General features: G+C 37.3%; 1 protein-coding gene across 1 annotated transcript; it reads left to right on the top strand.

Annotated features, from left to right (window-relative positions):
• Window positions 1-433: 433 nt before the first annotated feature.
• On the top strand, window positions 434-6,877 carry PPP1R2B (PPP1R2 family member B). The gene is made up of 3 exons (XM_054487152.2): window positions 434-454; window positions 5,825-5,977; window positions 6,072-6,877. The coding sequence occupies exons 1-3, from the start codon at window positions 434-436 to the stop codon at window positions 6,738-6,740; spliced, it is 843 nt and encodes a 280-aa protein (XP_054343127.1). The 3' UTR covers window positions 6,741-6,877.
• Window positions 6,878-23,694: the final 16,817 nt, after the last annotated feature.

Consider the following 23,694-nt stretch of genomic DNA (forward strand, 5'->3'; position numbering starts at 1 on the left):
AACACAGAAGGTTTAATTGACTCACAGTTCTGCAAGGCTGGGGAGGCCTCAGGAAACTTACAATCATGGCAGAAGGCAAAGGGGAAGCAAGGCATGCCTTACATTGTGGCAGGAGAGACAGCGAGCAAGTGAGGGGGATAATGCCAAACACTTTTAAACCATCAGATCTTGTGAGAACTCACTATCACAAGAACAGCATGGAGCAAACCACCTCCACGATCCAATCACCTCCCACCAGGTCCCTCCCTTGACAATGGGAATTACAATTAGAGGTGGGATTTGGGTGGGGACACAGAGCCAAATCATATAAAAAGTGCAGGTGGACTTAAAAGACTGTTGTAGTTAAGAGTTACAGATAGTAAGGAGAAAGATGGAGGTGGTGGTCAGTCAGAGACTAGGTTACAAGAAATAGAATTTTGGAAGGGCTGCAGCCATGTGTAATGATACAGTCTTGGTAAGACTGTGTGAATAGGTGACTGAAAAACAGAGGAAAAAAGAACATTGGTTACTGGGACCAAGAGCACATATATCCTACATCTTCTATCCCCATCATCAAGGCTGAGAAGGGGTCTCTGCTCTTGGAATCACATCAAGCTTCACCAGAAGTCAACATGTCAATCAGCAAGATCAAGATGAGCATACACACTCAAAATGAGCCCTATCCTTTCCCCAGCAAAAGTTAAGAAGGAACAAGTACATGGGGATCAATACCCCCCCCTTAGGTCTCCTATACCCATTTTATATAAGGGTTCAGAGGAAGACTTTGCAGGCTTCCCTTCAAAAACAATTCATATGTTGAAGCCCTAACCCCAAAGTGTTAGTATTTGGAGATGGGTCTTAGAGAGATGATAATTAGGTTTAGGTGAAGTCATAAGGGTAGGCCTTCTTGATGGGATTAGTACTCTTATAAAAAGAGATTCTAGAAAGCTTGCCCTCTCTATGCCATGTGAAGACACAGTGAGAAGGCAGGCAAAGGGCTCCCACCACAAACTGATGATTCTGGCACCTTGATCTTGGACTTGTATCCTCCAAAACTGTGAGCAAATTAAATTGCCATTGTTTAATCTACCCAATCAATGGTATTTTGTTATGGAAGCCCAAGCTGACTAAGACTCTCAGCCACTCACTCCTATGCGTATACTTAGATCTGGTCATTACCTTTGGTAGGTGAGAAACTGAACTCTATAAAGGTTTGGTCTTTTTAAAAATCAGTATGCTCTACTGCCTCTCCCTCAATGTTCATGAAGAAGACACAGGCCTAAATGAATTTACCCGAAATTCTAATTTAGAGCCCACTGTTTATTAGCTGTATGACATTAAGCAAACACCTGAAGCTTTAATTGTCTCATTGGAAAAGGGAAGATAATGTCCCCTACCTTGCAGGGTTATTTAAGCATTTAATTAGATTATGTATGATAAAAGCATAGCGTTGTTATTTCGTGTTTTTGAGATAGGGTCTCACTCTGTCACCCAGGCTGGAGTGCAGTGGCGTGATCGCTGCTCACTGCAACCTCCACCTCCTGGGTTCAAGCGATTTTCATACCTCAGCCTCCTGAGTAGCTGGGATTACAGGCATGAGCTGCCACACCTAGATAATTTTTGTATTTTTGGTAGAGACGGGGGTCTCACCATGTTGTCAAGGCTGGTCTCGAATTCCTGGCCTCAAGTGATCTGCCTGCCTCCCAAAGTGCTGGAATGACAGGTGTGAGCCACTGTCCCCGGCTAGCATTGTTTTTATTATATTTTTCAAATATATGACAGCTATGAAATTATACCTGGCCAGGCACAGTGGCTCATGCTTGTAATCCCAAGACTTTGAGTGGCTAAGGCAGGAGGATAACTTGAGGCCAGGAGTTTGAGAGCAGCCCTGGCAACACAGTGAGACCCCATTTCTTGAGAAAATACAAAAATTAGCCAAGTATGGTGGTGCATGCCTACAGTCCCAGATACTCAGGGGGCAGATATGGAGGTGGGAGGATTGCTTGAGCACAGGATTTTGAAGTTACAGTGAGCTATGAATGGCCATTGCACTACAGCTTGGGTGACAGAGCAAAACCGGAAGGAAGGAAGGAAAGAAAGAAATTATACCTTTTTTTTGCTACCTTTTCACTCAAGAGACAGTATTGTTAGGTTGTTGTGAAAATTAGGTAAGGGAGTACATGCCAGGTGTTGGAAAACTACAGCCCACAGTCCGAGTAGCCTGCTGCCTGTTTTTTTGAACAAAGTTTTATTGGAGCACAATTACATCATTTGTTTGAATATTGTTTATGGCTGCTTTCCTGTTACAATTAGTGTTAAGTAGTTACAACAGAGAATGTATGTCATGCAAATTCTAAAATATTGACTATCTGGCTCTTTACAGAAAAATATTGCACACCCCTGATATAAGCAAGCACTTAAAACAGCCTGACATAGTATAAGCTCTCAATAAGCAATAATGTTTCTTCCTTGTAAGCTTACCTCAATTTGCTCAACAAATTATGGGGAACAGTTGCACACAGGAGAGAAGGTAGAAATAAATCACTTGCATTGTGAAGTCCAACAGTAAAACTCTAGAGTACATAGTCCTACATGTAAGTTCAGATTTCCCTGGGTGCCATGGCAGAGTTTTTATATTGGGCACAGGGCAGGGTTGAACTTCTATTGTATTTTCACATCACTGCTAATCCTGTGACCAGTGTATCTCACACCAAGCATAGCATATGTTCATCAGACTACAACCTATACAAGATGCCTAACTAAACCCAAGATTCTCACAGAGAAACAGGGAGGACAAGCCTAAGAGTGAAACTAAATCACTCTCACAAAATATCACTGATGATATTCAAAAACTCAAATATGAAGATGAGACAGCTCCTAGGGCCACAAAGAGGTGGAAAAAAAAAAACCAAGAAGATGGTCTGAGAATTGGACTTTTATATCCTCAACATCCCACACTCCCATCTGTCCACAGCAAAATGCACAGAAAATATCCCCCTGACTCATGGTTTCTACAGTAAAAAAAAAAGTGAGATTGAGGTGAACCACCAGCTTCCCCTACCACCTTAAGTTTCCTGACAGGAGACCTATCCCTGCTTCAAACTATGGGAAGCATCATGAATGCCTGAAAGGAAAAATATACCTGAGGACAGCCATAGATAAAGGAGGAGAGTGGGACTATTACCCCTAGCCCTAGAAACTCCATCTGAAATTCAGCCAAAAGAAATGCCAAATCAGGGTAGCTATTCAGCAGCAGTACATTGTAGGAGGAATATTCCACAGGTCCCCCGGGCATGAACCCCTAGCCAGCCTTCCCACACTGCTGGGATATCCCTTTTGGCACCTCCCCATTTGGGATGGGCAGTGCTCTGATCATTAACTGGAGCCAAGGAAAACCTAGGCTCAAGGCACAATCTAGTGTTAAAGAGAAAGCAGCAACCAGTGGGGGAAATAAAGAAATTCAGCAGATAAATTCAAAGAACCTCTAAGCAAACATATCCAATAATAATCAAAACAAGCCAGAGAGAGAAGAGAGGAATAATCACTTAATGCAAAAATATAGATGTATATCCACAATAAACAACAGCAAATAGGGAACCATTACCTCCCTAAATGAACAAAGCAAGGAACCTGTGACTGAGCCTAATAGGATGGTGATATGGGATCTCTGACCAAGAATTCAAAATGACAATTTAAAGGAAACTCAGTATCTCCAAGATAACACATAAAAGCAACTTAGAAATTTATCAGAAATTTAACAGAGATTGAAATTTAAAGAAAAATTAGGCAGAAATCTTGTAACTGAAAAATACATTTGCTGAGCTGAACAATTTATTAGAAGTTCTCAATAGCAGAAAGGATCAAGCAGAGCAAAGAATCAGTGAGCTCAAGGACAGGTTATTTGAAAATACAGAGTTAGGGCCAGGCACAGTGGCTCATGCCTGTAATCCCAGCACTTTGGGAGGCTGAGGCTGTTGGATCACTTTAGTCCAGGAGCTTGAGACCAACCTAGGCAACATGGCAAAACTCTATCTCTACAAATACACACATACACACACACACACAAATTATACATGTGTGGCTGGTGCCTGTAGTCCCAGCCACTCAGGAGGCTGAGCTGGGAGGATCACTTGAGCCTGGGAGGAAGAGGTAGCAGTAAGCCCAGATCACGCCACTGTACTCCAGCCTGGGTAACAGAGTGAGACCCTGTCTCAAAAATAAATAAATAAATAAATAAATAAAAGAAAAGAAAAAGAAAAACAAAATACAGCATCACCTTTGGGAGGCTGAGGTGGGTGGATTGCCTGAGGTCAGGAGTTCGAGGCCAGCCTGGGAAACATGGCAAAACCCAATCTCTACTAAAAATACAAAAAATTAGCCAGGTGTGGTGATGCATGCCTATAGTCCCAGCTACTCAGGAAGCTAAGCCACAGGAATCTCTTGAACCCAGGAGGTGGAGGTTGTGGTGAGCCAAGATTGCACCACTACACTCCACCCTGGGTTACAGAGTGAGACTCTGTCTCCACCAAAAACAAAACAAAACACAACAACAACAACAACAACAACAAAAATATGGAGTCAAGAGAAAAAGGAAAAAAGAATAAAAGGAACAGAAATATAGAGAAAAATTGCCTAAAAAGACAAAAATCAAGAATTATGGATGTTTAAGTGGGAACTGAGCAAAAACAAGGGGTAGAAAACTTATTCAAAGAAATAATAACAGAAAACTCTCCAAAACATGAGAAAGAAAAATACCCAGGTACAGGAAGGTCAGAGAACACCAAACAGATTCAACCCAAATAAGAGTACTTTAAAGGATATAATAATCAAATTCTCAAGTCAAGGACAAAGAGATACTCCTAAAAGCAACAAGAGAAAAGCAGCAAATGACATATAAAGAAGCTCCAATTCATCTGGCAACAAACTTCTCAACAGAAACCACACAGGTCAGAAGGGAGTAGGATGATATTTTGAAAGTGCTGAAAGAAAATAACTGCCATCAAAGACTACTGTATCCAGCAAAGCTATCATTCAAACAGGAGGGATAAAGTCTTTCTGAGACGAACAAAAGCAGAGAGAATTCAACACCAAACCTATCCTATAAAAAATGCTAAAGGGAATTCTTTTTTTTTTTTTCTTTTTTTTCCCCCTTTTGAGACAGAGTCTCAGTCTGTCACCCAGGTTGGAGTGCAGTGGCATGATCTCAGCTCACTGCAACCTCCACCTTCCAGGTTCAAGTAATTCTCCCGCCTCAGCGCACTAAGTAGCTGAGATTACAGACACGCACCACCACGCCTAGCTAATTTTTGTATTTTAGTAGAGACGAGGTTTCACCATGTTGGCCAGGCTGGTCTCAAACTCTTGACCTCAAGGGATCTGACCACCTCAGCCTCCCAAAGGGCTGGGATTACAGGTATGAGCCACCGTGCCACACCAGGAATTCTTCAATAAGAAAAACCACCACCGCCACCGCCACCACCAGCACCAGCACCACCACGCAAAAAGAAAACATTTGAGGTATAAAACCCACTGTAAGTACACAGACAAATCCAGAATGCCCTAATACTTGTAAAGGTGGTGCGAAACCCACTTATAACTCTAGTATAAAGCCTAAAAGACAAATCAAAAACTTTAACAGCTACAGTAATCGTCAAGAGTTAGGCAATATAAAAATGTATTAATTGAAACAATAGAAAGTCAAAATGTGGTGGGGGGATAAAGTTTGTTTCTATTCTGTTTTTGTGGCGCTCTGTAAGTTTTCATCCTTTACAACAACTTGTTACATCTATAAAGATGTTTTTTTGTAAGCCTCATGATGTCCAACAGTGCAAAAGAACTATGAAAGAGGGCGTCGGTGTCGCTCCCGCCCTGGAGCTCTAGGCCGGCATCTCTCCGCGAGCCGCGGGTCAAGTGCCGGCGGCTAAGGGTGCGCGAGGAGCCGCCACCCGTTCCGCGTTGGCTCTGGCGTCGGGGTCGTTGTGTTGTGACAACTGCTCCGGTAGCCGTTTCCGAGGCAGCAGGTGCGGCCGCTTTAGCCCTGAGCGGGCTCTGCGGCTGCCTGCGAGTCTCTGCTCTGCCGGCCCTTCTCCTAGCGGACCCCACGCCAAGCAGCGACCCTGAGCCGACAGCCGGAGCGCCCGGCAACGGCCGCTTCGACGGCCTCGCACCGGCCCATCAAGGGGATCTTGAAGAACAAGATCTCTACGACTTCCTCCATGGTGGCGTCGGCCAAACAGCCCCGCGGGAGTGTGGACGAGGAGCTGAGCAAAAAATTCCAGAAGTGGGATGAAATTAACATCTTGGCGACGTATCATCCAGCAGACAAAGGCTATGGTTTAATGAAAATAGATGAACCAAGCACTCCTTACCATAGTATGATGGGTGATGATGAACAAGCGTGTAGTGACACCGAGACCACTGAAGCCATGGCGCCAGACATCTTAGCCAAGAAATTAGCTGCTGCTGAAGGCTTGGAGCCAAAGTATCGGATTCAGGAACAAGAAATCAGTGGAGAGGAGGATAGTGACCTCTCACCTGAAGAACGAGAAAAAAAGCGACAATTTGAAATGAAAAGGAAGCTTCACTACAATGAAGGACTCAATATCAAACTAACCAGACAATTAATTTCAAAAGACCTACATGGTGATGATGAAGATGAAGAAATGTTAGAGACTGCAGATGGAGAAAGCATGAATACGGAAGAATCAAATCAAGGAGCTACTCCAAGTGACCAACAGCAAAACAAATTACGAAGTTCATAGAAGAGATTTGTTCAACACTGCAATTGTTTGTTAGATATAAACCCTGTGACTATAATACATTGCTGCTTGTTCTCCACAATTCATGAGTTAAGTACCAAAATGCATACCAGTTATTATATATTGCCAAGAATTAAATGATAAACTTAGAGACTGATTAGACTGAAAATGCCTAATTTATATATATTATATTCTTGTGCCTAGTACTTTACCACAAATACAGTGTAATATCATCAGTCCAAAACTGCATTACTTTCGTAAAAACACTGGTTAATTTGTATAAGATATTATAGAGCTTTTTATGCTTTAGAAGTTAAATAATATCTTTGGGGGGGAACTAATTTATTTTCATCACTCGAAATGTGGTAGCTCTTACAAAGTTTGTTGATTTGTTTTTTTAAAAATCAAAATCCAGTTGAACAACAGGATATATAGAATGATAAATATTCAGGCTGAATAGTATTTTAACACTTGTCTTCAACTTGATTTGTCTGTTTAATTGAAAAGAATTATAAGAGTTACTGTTGCATTTTCTGACCTACTACCTTTAAAATTCCTGTTGAGTTTCTTTGTGTTTACAAGGAAAGGACTGAAATTTTCTCATCAAAACTAGCTTTTTTCCCCACAAATAAATTATCAGGTTAAACTTTCACCAATGTCTGCTCTGTTTTTTGTTTTTTGGGGGGTTTTTTGTTTGTTTTTGTTTTTTAATGTTTTTGGTACACTGGGCAGACTTCAGAGCAGTTTTTTAAAAAATAAATATTCTAATGTAGTTATCTCGCCATTCCCTTTAAATACCTGTCTTAACCTCCTGCTCTTATTTCCTACTCCTTTCCACACATACGCACACAATCTTTTACCTTTTAAAGGATCATTAAGATTGTCACAACATTAGGAACTCTTTCTCTCACTCTTCTGTCATTTGCTGCTATGTTGAAATTCTTATTTTGACCATCAATGCCTATGAATTCTTCTAATACATGAAGAAAATAGATTGAGTAGCAGCAGTACTATAGGCGGGAAATACGGTTTAACTGCTGAATTTCTATACCTCTCTGATTTACAGATTGCTAATTAAATTGCTATTATTAATTTGGCTTAATTAGACTTAAGAAAACAACTAACTGAGGGTTTTTTTTGTTTTTGAGGGTTTTCTTTGCATGAGAATTGTATGTAACCAGTGATATGATTATTCCTGAATGTACAGACAGAAGTAAGCCTGGACATTTTTTAATTTAAAAACTTTAAATAGTCCCTGCTTTAAGGGAATACGATAATGTATACTATGACAAATGTACTTTATTCTTCTAACACAGTAAGAATTATGTGGAATTTTTTCCTTAAACGAAGTGCAGGAAAGCCCTGTGTGTCTTGGTTTAGTTATGGTTTCATTTCTAGCCATACAATTGATGAATTGTATACAATTTTTGTTAGTACCAAAATAATCTGTTCTATGAACAGACTTCTAAAATAATGTCTGTATTATATATATATACATATACATATACATGTATATATACATATATACATGTATATGTATATGTATATATATATATGAAGGCTTTTATTGAACAGCTTATCTTCCACTTGCAGGTTTATAGAAATATCAGTATTTCAAAATAAATAAAAAGTGGGAGAATTCTTTGCTGTTAGAAGAATGTAGTTATTATTTTGATTTTTTTAAATGAGATATGTAATCAAAGTACTGCTGCACTATAAGTGCAGTATTCTAAACATTTCATCTAGTAATACCACTGATTTAGAAACAAAACTGTTTATCCCTGGTTTCTGAATTTAGAATGTTGGGATTACCTGTTGAAATCTGTCTTGGGGGATGTAGAGGTTAAGTCTGTACATATGCGTGCACATATATTCATGCAACCTCTGATTTTGGTTTTCTTGTGTCTGAGTTCTTAGAAAGTATCCACATACTCTTTTTTGTAGAAGTAGCTGTTGTAGAGTGAAGAAAAGGATAAGACTTTAAACAGTTGATTCTTTTTGTGTTTTCTACAAACTGTTTTTTGAAATTTAAATCACAAGCAAACTCATTTTCTGGTTTTTAGAAAGTAGATAATGATTTCAGAGAAGTAAGGCATGCCAAGCAGCATGCTCAGTGGGGTTTTAGGCTGTCAAATGCAGCTGAGAAAAGGTATGTTCAAGTCATAAGTAGCTAATTGATAGGATATGAACTAGTCAAAATATGAACCATTATGATTCAAGTTAGATTTTCCTCTGCAGAGACAGATCTGAATGTTCAGTTCTAGCCAAGGTAGATTTTACTTTCAACTTTTTAATCAGTATCACTTTCTGTGCTTAACTCTCTGGTGTTACCTTGTCCGTTTTCATTTGTCTAAAATTCTGCAGAGATGACTAAAATTTGACATAATGGTATAAATGGATTGTTAAGGGTAACTTTCAGTTGAAGAGTAAAGCAAGATGCCATTTTCCCCATGACGTTTTGTTTACGTTTTTCCCTTTGAGTTAGTATACACTACACATACGGTAATAAAATATAATAATATTTGGACAGAGTTGATGTATTTCCATTATTGCCCTGAAGAAATCACACTCCCACAAGCCAATATTATGCAAGCCAGCCTAGGTTGTAAAGAATATGATTATTCATTCAACAAATATTAAGTACCTAGTATGTACCAAGCACTGGGCCAACACTAGAAATATATCAGTGCACAAGAATATCTAGGTCCCAGCTCTCATGGAGCTTGCATTCTACTGGGAAGACAGACAATAAGCAATGAACATGTAGTTATAACTTATGAAAGTGCAATGAAATCAACAAAGCAGTCTGATAAAGAAAAAAAAAAAAAAAAAAAAAAAAAGAAAATAATGATTTTCATTTTTTTATTCCATGGTAAAGAAAGAAGCAGAAGAGCCTCATTAAATGAGAGTAACAGTGTTGAGAACTGTGGCTGTGATTAGCTCTGCTCAGGGTTGAAGTTAATATTGCTTCTCCCCTGCAGTATTTTTTAATTATAATCCTGATTTTCTATTTGGAGACATCATGGACCTGTTCTAGTAAATTGTCACACAATCACAAGTCAAATATGTGTTAAATATGAGAAAATTCTGCCATTTTTATCTGATTTGTGGTTCATTCATGCACCGTTATCTACTTTTAATTAAATAATATAAAATGCAAAAAAAAAAAAAATAAAATAAAATAAAATAAAATAAAATATAATAATATGAAAAAGAAAAGAACTATGAAAGATACACTAAAAATAAAAAGTAACAAATTAAAACATACTACCAGAGAAAATCACTTAACCACAAGACAGTAAGAAAGGAAGAAAGGAGTTACAAAACAACCAGAAAACAAGCAACAGAATGTTTGCTTGTAGTACGTCCTTACTTAATAACACTGAATGTAAATGAACTCAGTTCTCCAATTAAAAGACATGGAGTAGCTGAATGGATAATGAAACAAAACCCAGCTACATGCTGCCTACAAGAAACCCACCTCAACTATAAAGAAACACATAGACTGATAGTAAAAGAATGGAAAAAGGTATTCCGTGCCTGCAGAAACCAAAAAAGAATAAGAGTAGCTATGCTTATACAGAATGGATGACAAGTCAAAGTCTGTAAAGAGAGACCACAGAAGGTCACAATATAATGGTAAAGGGGTCAATTTAGCAAGAAGATATAACAATATAAATATTTATGCACCCGACACCAGAGCTTCCAAGTATATGAAGAAAACATTAATAGATCTAAAGGGAGACATACACTGCAGTACAATAGTAGTAAGGGATTTCAATACCCACCTCCCAGTAATTGACAGATCATTCAGACAGAAAATCACAAAGAAACATTGAACTTGAACTATACACTAGACCAAACAGGTCTAACTGACATTTACAGAATATCATCCAACTGCTACAGAATACACATTATTTTCATCAGCACATGGAACATTCACTTGAATAGACAATATCTTAGGCCACAAAACAAATATAAAAAAATTCAAAAAAGTAGAAATCATATTAACTATCTTTTCTGACCACCAAGAATAAAATTAGAAATCAATAATAAGAGGAATTTTGGAAACTACACGAACATTGAAATTTCAAACGTGCTTCTAAACAAACAACAGGTCAATTAAAGGTTAACAAAGAAATTTTAAAATTCTTGAAATAAATGAAAATGGAAATACAACATATCAAAATCTATAGATATGCGAAAATGGTGCTAAGAGGAAAGCTTATAGCAATAATCTCCTACCTCAAAAAAGTAGGAAGACTTTTAAAATACAACTTAACAATGTGACTCTAGGAACTAGAAAACAAGAACAAACCAAACCCAAAATTACACAGAAATAATAAAGATTAGAGCAGAAATACATAAAATCAAGACAAAAAAATACAGATCAACTTTAAAATGAAAAGATGGTTTTTTGAAAAGATAAACAAAAATTGAGAAACCTTCAAGTAAATTAAGAAAAATGGAAGACCAAAATAAATAAAATCAGAAACAAAAAAGGAGAGATAATAACTGAGATCACAGAAATACAAAGAACCATTAGAGACTATTATGAACAACTATATGCCAGCAAATTGGAAAAACCTAGAACAAATCTATACATTCTTGGGCAGATATTACTTATCAAGATTAAACCATGAAAAAATAGAAAACTTCAACAAATAAACAAGTAATGAGATTGAAGCTATAATAAAACATTTCTCATTAAACAAATTCCCCTGACTGAATGGCTTCACTAATGAATTCAACCAAACATTTAAAGATGAAATGATACCAATTCTATTCAAACTCCTCAAAAAATTAAAGAAGAGGGAATATTTCCAAACTTTTTTTTGAGGTCAGCATTACCCTGACACCAAACCAGACAAGGATACAACAACAAAAACTACTAGCCAATATCACTGATGAACATATACACAAAAATCCTCCACAAAATATAAGCAAACTGAATTCAACAACACATTAAAAAAGTTACCAACACATTAAAAAGGTTACTTACCATAATCATGAGGGGTTTATCCCAGGAATGCAAGGATGGTTCAACATATACAAATGACTCAGGGTGATACATTTCATTAACAGAATCAAGAACAAAAACCACAAGATTATTTTAATGATGCTGAAATAGTCTTTGATAAAATTCAGCATCCCCTTCTGATAAAAAATACTTGGGTATAGAAGGAACATGTCTAAAAATAATAAAAGCCATTTTGTCAAATCCACAGCTAACATCATACTGAATGGGGAAAAAATGAAAAAGCCTTTCCTCTAAGATTTGGAACAAGACAAGGATGCCCATTTTCACCACTTTTTATTCAACATAGTGTTTAAAGTCCTGGCCAAAGTAGTTAGGGAAAGGAAGGAAATAAAGGACATTCAAATTGGAAAGGAAGAAATCAAATTAGCTTTTTTGCAGATGACATGGCCTTGTATTTAGAAAAACCTAAAGACTCTACCAAAAAAACAAACAAAACTTAAAACTAATAAATGAATTAAGTTGTAGGATACAAAATTAACATACAAAAATCAGTAGCATTTATATACACCAACAGTGAACAATCTGAAAAAAAAAATCAAGAAAGCAACCCCATTTACAATAACTACAAAGAATATCAACTAGGAATAATTTAAGCAAAGAAGTGAAAGATTTATATAGTTCAATATTAATGAATAAACAGTATGATTAAATAAAGTGCCTTCAAATAGAAACACACATAAAACAGGTCATATGTTAACTGGTTGATAAAATATTGTGACCAGAGGCTTATAAAAATCTAATCTTGTATTTTCTCCTGGGAGCAGTGGTTTGGTACCCTCTAATTCAGGGTCTGTAGTGACTTTATAAAATGTGACTACTGGAAATAATAAGCATCAATTATATATACACATATGTGTATATAATAGATATATACATGTACGTAATTGTCTATGTGTAAATTTAATGATTACTAATAGAGGTTAGTGCCATTTCTTTAATTTGTTCTAAAGCACCAGCAGTTTTATTCATCATCAGTACAAGCGTCAAACACTGTAGAAAATAACATCTTACTATCACTATTAAAATACTAAAGATGTCCCTGTCAGGGGTTAAAAACGTTTTCATTACCAAACAGACTACTTTAAAGTACTAAGTTAGGCTGGGTGCAGTGGCTTACACCTATAATCCTAGCACTTTGGGAGGTCAAGGTGGGTGGATGATTTGAGGTCAGGAGTTTGAGACCACCCTGGACAACATGGTGAAACCCCATCTCTGGAAAAATACAAAAATTAGCTGCTGTGGCAGCACATGCCTGTAATCCCAGTTACCTGGGAGGCTGAGGCACAAGAATCCCTGAACCTGGAAGGCGGATGTTGCAGTAAGCTGAGGTTGTGCCACTGAACTCCAGGCTGGGCAACAGAGCGAGACTCAGTCTCCAAATAAAATAAAAGTACTAATTTTTTGCCTTCAAGTATGTCAGTATTTCACTAGTGCTATCTGTATAAGTTTTATTGGTTTTACCTTTTATGCATTGAGATAGTGTTTCCAAATGCTTTTGAATTTAAATTCTTCTGGACTGTAATAAGCCTTGACAACAAATATGTAAATAGAAACAAAATTCATGCCTTATTCTGTTCTTCCTTTTTTTTTTTCACATTAGCTTTTTTTTTTAGCAAATGCGGGGTTTCACACTATCACCCAGGTTAAAGTGCTGGAGTGCAGTGGTATGATTATGGCTCACTGCAGTCTCAACCTTCTGTGTTCAGACAATCCTCCCACCTCAGCCTCCTGAGTAGCTGGGACTACAGGCATACAACGCTATGCCTGGCTAATTTTTTTTCTCTCTTTTGTAAAGATGGGGTTTCACCATGTTGCCCAGGCTAGTCTTGAGCTCCTGTGCTCAAGTGATTCACCCACCTTGGCCTCCCAAAGTGCTGGGATTACAGGTGTGAACCACCACCATGGCAGGACTGAATGCTTTCATTTTGTTTTGCTGATTTCCTTAATGTAATTAACTGTTCCTATGTTACCTCTAAGTTACTTCCACTGAGATACAAATGAAATATATTTTGTCCACTTACACATTTTAAAGTAGAAGATAATATTCAGCACATGACTTGAAGTTATAAACAAAATAGAAAAACTTGTTTGAGGTGATGGGAAAATAAAATTAAGGGAAATTTTTTTTTTAATTTCAAAATTGGAGCTATTATTGCCTATAGGAGGGAAAAGAAAAATAGATCACTTATATTGCCTTCATGTCTAAAATATAGTTTGATAAAAAAGAATTATGATTTTTTAAAAAAACATTATAGGTTTTATGGGTGGATAGAAAGGAAATAAATTTGAAATAAGAATTAAAAGATTAAGAAATTAATAAGAACTATTATTATCAGACACATATTTAGAAGGTGATTTGTACAGGAAACTATCTTTCAATGAATCCTATCATGCCAGTTTGATGGAGTCTCTTCTCTCATCTACTTTTTCCATGTACTAGCCATGCGGCAAGGTTATTAAAGGTGAGATTTAAATCTTTGATGAGATGTGGCTGCAAAGAAACCAAACTGAGTGGGTAAAGTTCCTCCAGGGGCTTACGAGGTGCTTTTTAAGACTGACTAGTCTAGACTGTGGAAAAGGTACTAATGACCTTAAAGGGAATGGATATTCTATGATTACCCTGTAGAAATACTGATTAGAGAGCAGGAAATAAGGAAATGTCCTCTTTTCTCTCTTGTATGTAAGGAGACAAAAAGAATGGAAAGGTGGGGTATCATTTTGGCCTTGACCCTGAAGCACAAAAGTTTAGAATTTTTGATCATGGGAAACAAACTGGTCCTGCACAGATAGGGTTGAGCAAATTACATTGTAATTAGGCTTTAATCTGGAATTCAGGAAAGTCAAGTCTTTCATTTGTTTCAAAAACATTCTTCCCCTCACTTAGTTTGCTATTCTACACCTGTGCAGGGCTTGTCCCATGGATGTTTCCCTTCGCTATCTTGGCTTTGTTCTTCCTCCACTGGTTTTGCTAACTAAAGACAGGACCAGTTTAGCCCAGTATAACATAGAACCCTGCGTGTAATGGTAACTTTATCTCTCCAACTTTGAAACTAGTTAACAGCCCTTATCAGCAAATAAAAGGCTTCTACAGCAGACAAGTGACTGAAAACCCCATAAAAAGCTAAAATAAAAAAAAAGCTGCACAAAGCTAAAACAAATTTCAGCTTTATGTCTCCCTTGATCTCTGCAATAAGTATAAAAACCTAACATGTTTATTGGCCTTTTTATTATAAGTCATTATTATTGTACTGTTTTCATATCACCTAGTACCTTCTTAGTTGGGACCTTCCAGTAAAACAAACATTCAAACTGGGGCACTTTTAAAAATAAAGAGGCACAACTGTATTCAGATTCTGAAGTTGTAAAGTTGTAAGTTTTCCAGAACTCACTTGGAATTATAGCACACACATAAACAATGAGAATTCTAAAAGCCAAACTTCAGTTTTATAAAATATTTGTCTAAATTTTATTTAATGAAATAGATATTTTTAATTTAAGAAAGCTGCCATGTAGACAGCTCTTTCAGTTAAAAATAAGTGCAACTAACAAAATAAGCACAAACGCTCCTTCCTATCATGTGATTCTGTATTAAACTGCATTTCTGTATCTAGAAGCAATAAGAAGACTGAAGTAATTAGAGTAATTTAATTCTGAAAAAGACCATTTTTGTTCATGATTTTTAACAACCAAATATTTTTAAATTCATTAGATGGAAAAAAGATTTTTCACTTATTTTATATAACCTCAAAGGTCAGAATTTAGGTACTTTAAAAAAAAAAAAAAAAAAAGCCAGGTGCAGTGGCGGCTCACGCCTGTAATCCCAGCACTTTAGGACACCAAGGCGGGTGAATCACTTGAGGACTTGAGGTCATGAGTTCAAGACCAGCCTGGCCAACATGGTGAAATCTCGTCTGTACTAAAAATACAAAAAATTAGCCAGGCATGGTGGTGGGTGCCTGTAGTCCCAGCTACTCAGGAGGGTGAGGCAGGAGAATCACTTGAACCCAGGAGATGGAGGTTGCAGTGAGTCAAGATTGATCATACCACTTCACTCCAGCCTGGGCGACAGAGTGAAACTCCATCTTAAAAAAAAAAAAAAAACACACGTTCAGGGAGAATATTTTGAGTAAGAACATTATTACTAAGAAAATATCAAATTTTGAAGTGGGTTCTAATAGGAGTAAATAAGTTCTCTGTTACTAGGGGTATTGAAACCAAAACCCATTTGGATACTTCAGTGGTCCCTCAACCATAGACTGTTAAAATAGATAAGTAATTTCAAGCTTATTTTATGTATCTTAGCAGTAGAAGCTTTATTGAAATGAAATATTGATGTCTAGATTCCATAAAAACGATGGCAACTGCAGAAACCAGAATCTTTCTTCCTATTCTGCAAAAACCATTCCAATAAATACAGCACAAATAAAATCCCATTTTTTTTTCAACTAGGAAAAGAGATAGTAATTCAAACTTCAAGTTATGTGCATGAGGAGAAGTAAACATTCTGAAACCAGTAGTGCCTTTTCAGAGCCCATGTCAGGGCAGACTCATGCACAGACTGAGTGGAAAGCAGGTGGGATAACAGGATACTAACAATGGGAAAACACAGATAGAACTGCCTCTGGAGAAAAGCTCCCACCTTGAGTGGCAAAGTTCCTAAAATAAGCCTTAGATCTTGGGTGTCCCAGCACTGGGTCCTAGAAATAGAAATGAAGGGGTCTGAAATTGCTTAGGATCACAGGTGGTAGATTTGCAAGCCAATGCATGAATGTGAAAGTGTGTGTTTGTGTGTATGTGTGTGTGTGAGAGAGAGAGTGTGTGTGTGTGTGTGTGTGTGTGAGAGAGAGTGTGTGTGTGTGAGAAAAAGAAAGAGAGAGAGTGTGTGTGTGTGTGTGTATGTGTGTGTGTGTGTGTTGGGAAAGGTCACTTCATGGTTAAGTCTGGAAAAAAAATAAAAAATAAAAAAACAGAAAAGTGAAAGAGAGGTAAAATGAATCACAGAAAAAGGGATAGGCATAGAAGAGAAGCAAAGACTCAACAAACCTATAATTAGAGTCCCTGAAGAGAAAAAACAATTATCACTTTTAAATATGGAATAGAATTCAAAGCTATAAGTCTCCTCCCCCAAAAAATCTTCCAGATATTAGACCAGACTTGAATCTACAAAGTAAAAAGGTCCATTCTGCATATGGAAAAATTGCCAAAGAATAATAAGCTCCATGATATATGCTAGTAAAATAATTATGCTATGAAGACAAAGAATTCCCCCGACTCTCCTCCAGTCACCATCAGTTGGCACTAAAATCTCAACAGCAGTGTATGGAGCAAGAAACAATGCACAACATTCTTAAGAAACTCAAGACAAGCAAAAGGGAGCCCACAATTGTGTATTCAGTTGAACTACCCTTTAACTATCAAGACCATGGAGAAACAATTTTAAACATGCAAGAACTGGGGAATACTATACTAATAAACTCTTCCTGAGCAATCTACGAGAACCTGGCTACTTAGAATGTAATGTGTAGTCGGCAGCGGCCACGGCAGCAGCAAAATCCAAGAGATTGTTCAAAATGGAAAATCTTGGCTGGGTGTGGTGGCTCATGCCTGTAATCCCAGCACTTTGGGAGGGTGAGACGGGTGGATCACTTGAGGTCAGGAATTTGAGATCAGCCTGGCAAACATGGCAAAACCCAACTCTACTAAAAATACAAAAATCAGCTGGGTGTGGTGGTACACGCCTGTAGTTCCAGCTACTTGGGAGGCTAAGGCAGAAGAATTGCTTGAACCCAGTAGGCGGAGGTTGCAGTGGGCTGAGATCAAACCACTGCATTCCAGCCTGGGCAGCAGAGTGAGACTGTTTCAAAACAAACAAAATAAAAACAAAATGCAAAATCTCAGCTCCTACCCTCAGGGCTTCTGAATCAGAATCTTCATGTTAACAAGATCCTCAAGGGATTAGTATGCACATAAAAGACAAGCTCTATCAATGAAAAGATCATTGTGCAAACTTTGGCCAAATAATTAATGGTCTTTTTATCTATATATGAAAATATGTTTAATTATAGGTCTGAGACTAAAACAAAGGAGAAAAGTTTAGACTTCTGTCAAGGTAGAAATATCACAACTTCAAAATGAAAAAAGAAGAAACAACAGAGAAGTAAATGATGATTGTCTCATAGGGAATAGGTGGTTGAAAAAAGGCATTAGTATGAAGATTGCTAGTAGCACAAAAATATATACCTTCCAAATTTTTTTAATTGAGAAAATAGACCATATACAAAAATAAACACCGTAAATGTAACAAAAATAATATGAGCTATTTGAGACCAAAAATATAAGTCCTTAAAAAAGTAAACTCATCTCTATGCTGTATACAAGAGGCATGCTTAAGTGATTCAAAAAGGCTAAAAGTAAAAAGATGAGTGAAGGTATACCAGGTAAATGTAAACACTAAGAAAGTATAGCTGTGATTCTGATAGCAAACAACCTAAGCTAACACTAGAGTCAAAAGAAGGAAGGCCTTTATTATGTTATAGGACATAATCCACAATTAAGATAGAAGTTATGACTCTCTGGAACCCAAATAACATAGCCATCAGTCTCATAGAGCAGAAACCTCAAAAGATGCAGTGATAAGTAGATTAATAAACACACTAATAATACATTTTATCACACAAATCTCAGTCAAAGGAAAACCAAGAGGACAGAAAGCTAAGTGAACATGTAGAAGTTCCAAAAATCATTCATAGATCTGATGAATATAAGGTAAGCTTTATATACTGATAATAGAAAGTATACCTCTCCGTCAGCTACATAGAATAGGGTCACACACAAAAAATACTATATATTGAATCACACAAACACAAATCAGTATGTCCCGCAGGGTAGAACAATGCATATGGTAAGCACAGTGAGATCAAATAAGACATTTATAACAAAAAGTAGAAAAAGTTATTGCTAGAAATTGTAAAAACTCCTATTGAAAAATGCTTAGGTAGAAAGAAAAATATAAACTAAAATTGCAGAGTTGCTAAAATTTTGGAATTTATGAAACATAAATAAAGCTTAAAATCAGCAGAACAGGCCAGGTGCAGTAGTTCACACACCTATAATCCCAGCATTTTGGGATGCTGAGGCAGGAAGATCGCTTGAGGCCAGGAGTCTGAGACCAGCCTGGGCAACATTGTGAAACCCTGTCTCTACAAAAACAAAAAAACAAAAATCAGTAGAACATGTATAACCTTAAATATTTATACCAATAAAAAGTAAAAATTAAAGATCAATAAAGTAAAAATCAAAATATACTAAAAACATTTTATTCATACTTGTATTATTTATGCAGATTATAAATACAAAGTAGAGTATAATAAAAGTATAAATAAAAATTATACAAATAAAAAGTAAAGAATAAGGGTCAATAAATACTAATCAACAAAATATATGAATAAAAACTAAAGAATAAAGGTCAATAAATTAAGTAATAGCAACAAAAGTACAACAAAGAAAGCAGAAGAAAGGGGAAAAAATCAAAACAAAAGTATAAATGAATAAAGTTGAAAACAGAAAAAAGATTAGAACCAAGAAATCAAAATGCTGGTTTACTAAAAATAGCAACAAACTAGGCAAACCACTAGTTTCTCATTCAAAAAAGAAAAAGAGTGAGAAATGGGAGAAAAAAATATCAGGTAAGAAATCAGTGGCCAGATGTGGCTCATGCCTGTAATCCCAGCACTTTGGTAAGCTAAAGTAAGAAAATCACTTCAGCCCGGAAGTTTGAGACCATCCTGGGCAATGTGGCAAAACCCCATCCCTGCAAAAGATGCAAAATCAAATGGAGCAAAATCCTAAGTCTCTACTTTTCTGAGCCTTCAGCCTTAAGAGAGTCTCCTAACTACCACTTACAGTAAAATTTTACCCCCAGTTCTTCCTACATAGAAATCTCAATGATAGCAAAGATTCTGGGTCATAAAAGGGCTATTCAAAGTATTATTCTTTATCTCACGTCCTCCTATATCATACCAATGGAGAAAACATGAACAGCTGAAGGTTCAGAAAAATAGAGATTTAGGATTTTGTAATGAAGTCCCTCATATACTAAGAAAAACATGTCAGTGTCTGCATGCATCATTTTGGACACATACTCTTAAAATAGAGTTGTCCTTTGCTCGCTTTATAGCTCCTGGTAGGGGTCATGGCCCTTTGAGCTTTCTAGTCCAGCATCCCCTCCAACCTGGAAATAATATCTCTCAGACAGATACAAATACCCATCTGAGCAGAGCTAACCTTCTCAGCACTCAATGTCTGGGTCATACTTTCCTAGAACAAAGGAAAACAAAACAAAACAAAAAAGATAATGTAGTATTTTGGTTCCAGATGGAGCAATTTCAAGCCTCATTTCGTTTCAGCAACTTCTTAGTTGCACACTAGTAAACAGTGAAGAGAAGAAGATAGCAATGTGTATTTGTTCATTTAACAAGTGGTTCAGGCTGGGCATGGTGGCTCACACCTACAATGCCAGCACTTTGGGAGGCTGAAGCAGGCAGATCGCTTGAGCTCAGGAGCTCAAGACCAGCCTGGGAAACACGGCAAAACCCTGTCTCTACAAAATACACAAAAATTAGCCAGGCATGGTGGCACACGCCTGTGGTCCCAGCTACTTGGGGGGCTGGGGTGGGAAGATCGTTTGAACGCAGGAGGCAGAGGTTGCAGTGAGCTGAGATCATGCCGCTGCTCTCCAGTCTGGGTGACAGAGCAAAACACTGGTTGAAAAAATAGAAAAATAAAACAAGTAGTTGAATGTCTCCATGTCAGGCCATATTCCCGGTGCTTAGCTCATGGAGCTCACGGGGAAGGTCAGAGTACGTCTATGTCAGAAAGTAACGTGCTCTCTGAAAAGAGGAACATGAGCTGAAAGTACATTTTAGGAAGGGTGGTCAGAGAAGGGCTCTCTGATAGGAAATATTTGGGCAGAAGTCTGAAGGATATGAAGAAACAGCTATTTTAGAAAAGAGAATTACAGGCAGACATAAACTGTATGTGCAAAGGCCCTGAGGCATGACAATGCTAACAAAGCAGTCTATAAGAACAAAAGATAGAGTCATACAGACAGTGAAAGTCGGCCTTGATCTGTGTGAGTAAAGCACACTGTGAATGATGAAGAACTGCCCCGAGTCTCTAACACTTCACCCATCATCATAAATCCCTTCACTGCCTATACGCCCCTTCATTTTTCATCAAAGCTCCAAGGTAATTTATTTTTAGAAAATAGTTACTGGCTATTTGGAAGTAAAATGTTCTTTGTTCCCATTCTACCCAACCCCACTTCATCTTCTAGGTCACACATTAAATCTCCCGTATAAGCACATTACTCCCTGATGTGACACATAAGGACCACAGGCTGGCAAAAAAATTATCAAATGGCCCTCTTGCCTTTTATTTGGTTTAAACTATCAACAAAATTTGGAATGTACATTCAGCATTAGGATTAACCAGTACATCTAATTTTCTAACCGACTTTGCAGGAAAAGACAGATCCATGAAACAGAGGTCAAGAGAGGCTCACACACACAAATAATTTCTTATCAAGGTGACATTTAAAAGCAGTAGAAAAATGTCAGTTCCAACAAATGATGGTGGGATAACTGGCCAGACACTGGGGGAGGAAATAAATATGTATCATCCCTATTTACACCAAAATAAATTTCAGTGGATCAGAAGGTTAAAAAAAATTGTAAAAGTCAAAAACTAAAAAAAAAAAAAAAATTTGGAGTGGGGATAGCTAAAGCAAGATACGTAAACCAAAAGCCTCAAAGGAAAAGATTAATGACTGTGACCACAGAAAAACTTCAAAGCCATAAAACAGTAAAAAGACAATTATGGTAGAAAAAAATGCAACATAATACAACAGGTAAATTCGTCAATTCATAAAAAGTTCTGACAAGTTAGTTTCAGGGGACAAGTTCTATCCCACTCCCTGGCAAGTGGATACTTAGGGGTTTTTGTTGTTGTTGTTGTTGTTGTTTGAGACAGGGTCTTACTGTGGCCCCCAGGCTGGCAGGCAGTGGCATAATCATAGTTCACTGTAGCCTCAAACTCTTAGGGTCAGGTGACCCTCCTACCTCAGCCTCCCAAGCAGCTAGGACTAAATGAGCCACCACACCCAGCTCATTTCTTGTAAAGACAGGGTTCTCCTTACCTCAGGTTGGTTTGAACTCTTGGTCTCAAGCTTTTTTTTTTTTTTTTTTTTTTTAACCTCAGCCTCCCAAAGTGCTGGGATTATAGGCATGAGCCACTGTGCCCAGCTTGGATACCTATTTAGCAAGAAAAAAATGCAAATGGCTTTTAAATGTATGTGTAGATGCACATTCAAAATTAAGGAAATGTAACTTAAAAGTGGCAATAACATTTTACCCTATTAACAAATACTAAATAATTTGAAAACAAGGTGTTGGTGAGGGTATAGGAAACAGGCTTCCCTATGCAATTTTTGGTAGAAATGTAAATTGATTGGTGTATTTATGAAGGATAATGTGGCTACATCCATATCAATTAAATATTCACATGTCCTTTAACTTAGCAATAATATTTCAAGCAATTTATCCCAATACGTTTTCATACGTGTGTAAAGAGGATTATCTAAGGCTGCAGAATAATTTTTAATGATAAAAATTTAGAAACAACTTAAACATTCATTGATGAAGAATGAGTTAACTAAAGGACAGCACAGTCATACTATAGTAATACTGTGTAGCCATTAAAAAGATTCAGGCTGATTTATATGAGCTGATAAGAAAGGACTTCTAAGATATAATGTTAAGTAATAAAAGTAGGACAGAGGCACTATAGATATTATATGTATCTACCTATACACACAAGAAAAATAGACTGGCTAGGACTAACCCTGAAAAATATGTCAGACCTACTGTGGCCCAAGTTCATTGGTTTTATTAGCCCATAATTATATTGCCAATGAGTAGCAAAGTGAGCACTCAAACCCAGATCTGTCAGACTCCGAAGCTCACACTGTTAATCATGATGCTATATACCCTTTGATGATGCTGAAAGGACAAAGGTAGCAAGAAAACAAATGGTAAGACATTTCCTACTTTCTGCTTCCGAAAAAAACAGGTATAAAAATGAACAGACCTGTAATAAAGGAAATAATGGAATTTTACGAAAGAAAGGCATATTCATCTTTAAGTTCTTGAAGGGAAAATGTTGATACGGCAGAAGAATGTTCAGCTCTGTCTCTTTCCCAAGGATAATCCAAAAAGACAAGTGGAATTTGTCAACATTAGAACATTTTATCTCCTAAAGTGCAAAGCTTACCAGGCTGAAATTCTTACCTTCTGGCCATACATGAAACCTACTGTTACTGGCTTTAACTAAATTCTACCTGGTTCAAAAATTAAATAAATCCTCAGCTTGTTTGAAAGCATTGTGTGCCAGATAAACTAGTTATCTATAGCCAGACGTGTGAACATCCTTGCTACACACTGCCAACTTATTAAAAAGGAGTAAATTTCCAGATGAGTTCTGAAATTTGCAGCCCTAGAACCTGGTGTAAGATCCAAGGCCCTTGGCCCCCTAAAGGTTCATTGAAAAATCAACTCATTAGCTGGGCACAGTGGCTCATACCTGTAATCCCAGAACTCCGGGAGGCTAAGGCAGGAGGATTACTTGAAACCAGGAGTTTGAGACCAGCCTGGGCAACATAGAAAGACCCTATCTCTATTTTTAAAAAATTAGCTAGATGTGGTGGCACACACCTGTAATCTCAGCTACTCAGTAGGCTGAGGCCCGGGGATCACTTTAGCTCAGGATATCAAGGCTGTAGTGAGCCATGATCACACCACTACACTCCAGCCTGGGGGACAGAGTGAGACCCTGTCTCAAAAAAGAAAAAAGAAGAAAAGA

This window comes from Pongo pygmaeus, chromosome 4 (assembly GCF_028885625.2).
Source record: "Pongo pygmaeus isolate AG05252 chromosome 4, NHGRI_mPonPyg2-v2.0_pri, whole genome shotgun sequence".
Classification (NCBI taxonomy): Eukaryota; Metazoa; Chordata; class Mammalia; order Primates; family Hominidae; genus Pongo; species Pongo pygmaeus.

Bases quoted from the DNA above. Each gene is read 5' to 3' on its own strand.
- PPP1R2B (XM_054487152.2), top strand. From the start codon at position 434: ATGTGTAATGATACAGTCTTG. The intron at 455-5,824 runs GTAAGACTGTGT...GAACTATGAAAG, and splicing joins TGTGTAATGATACAGTCTTG to AGGGCGTCGGTGTCGCTCCC. The intron at 5,978-6,071 runs GTAGCCGTTTCC...CCCTTCTCCTAG, and splicing joins GTGTTGTGACAACTGCTCCG to CGGACCCCACGCCAAGCAGC.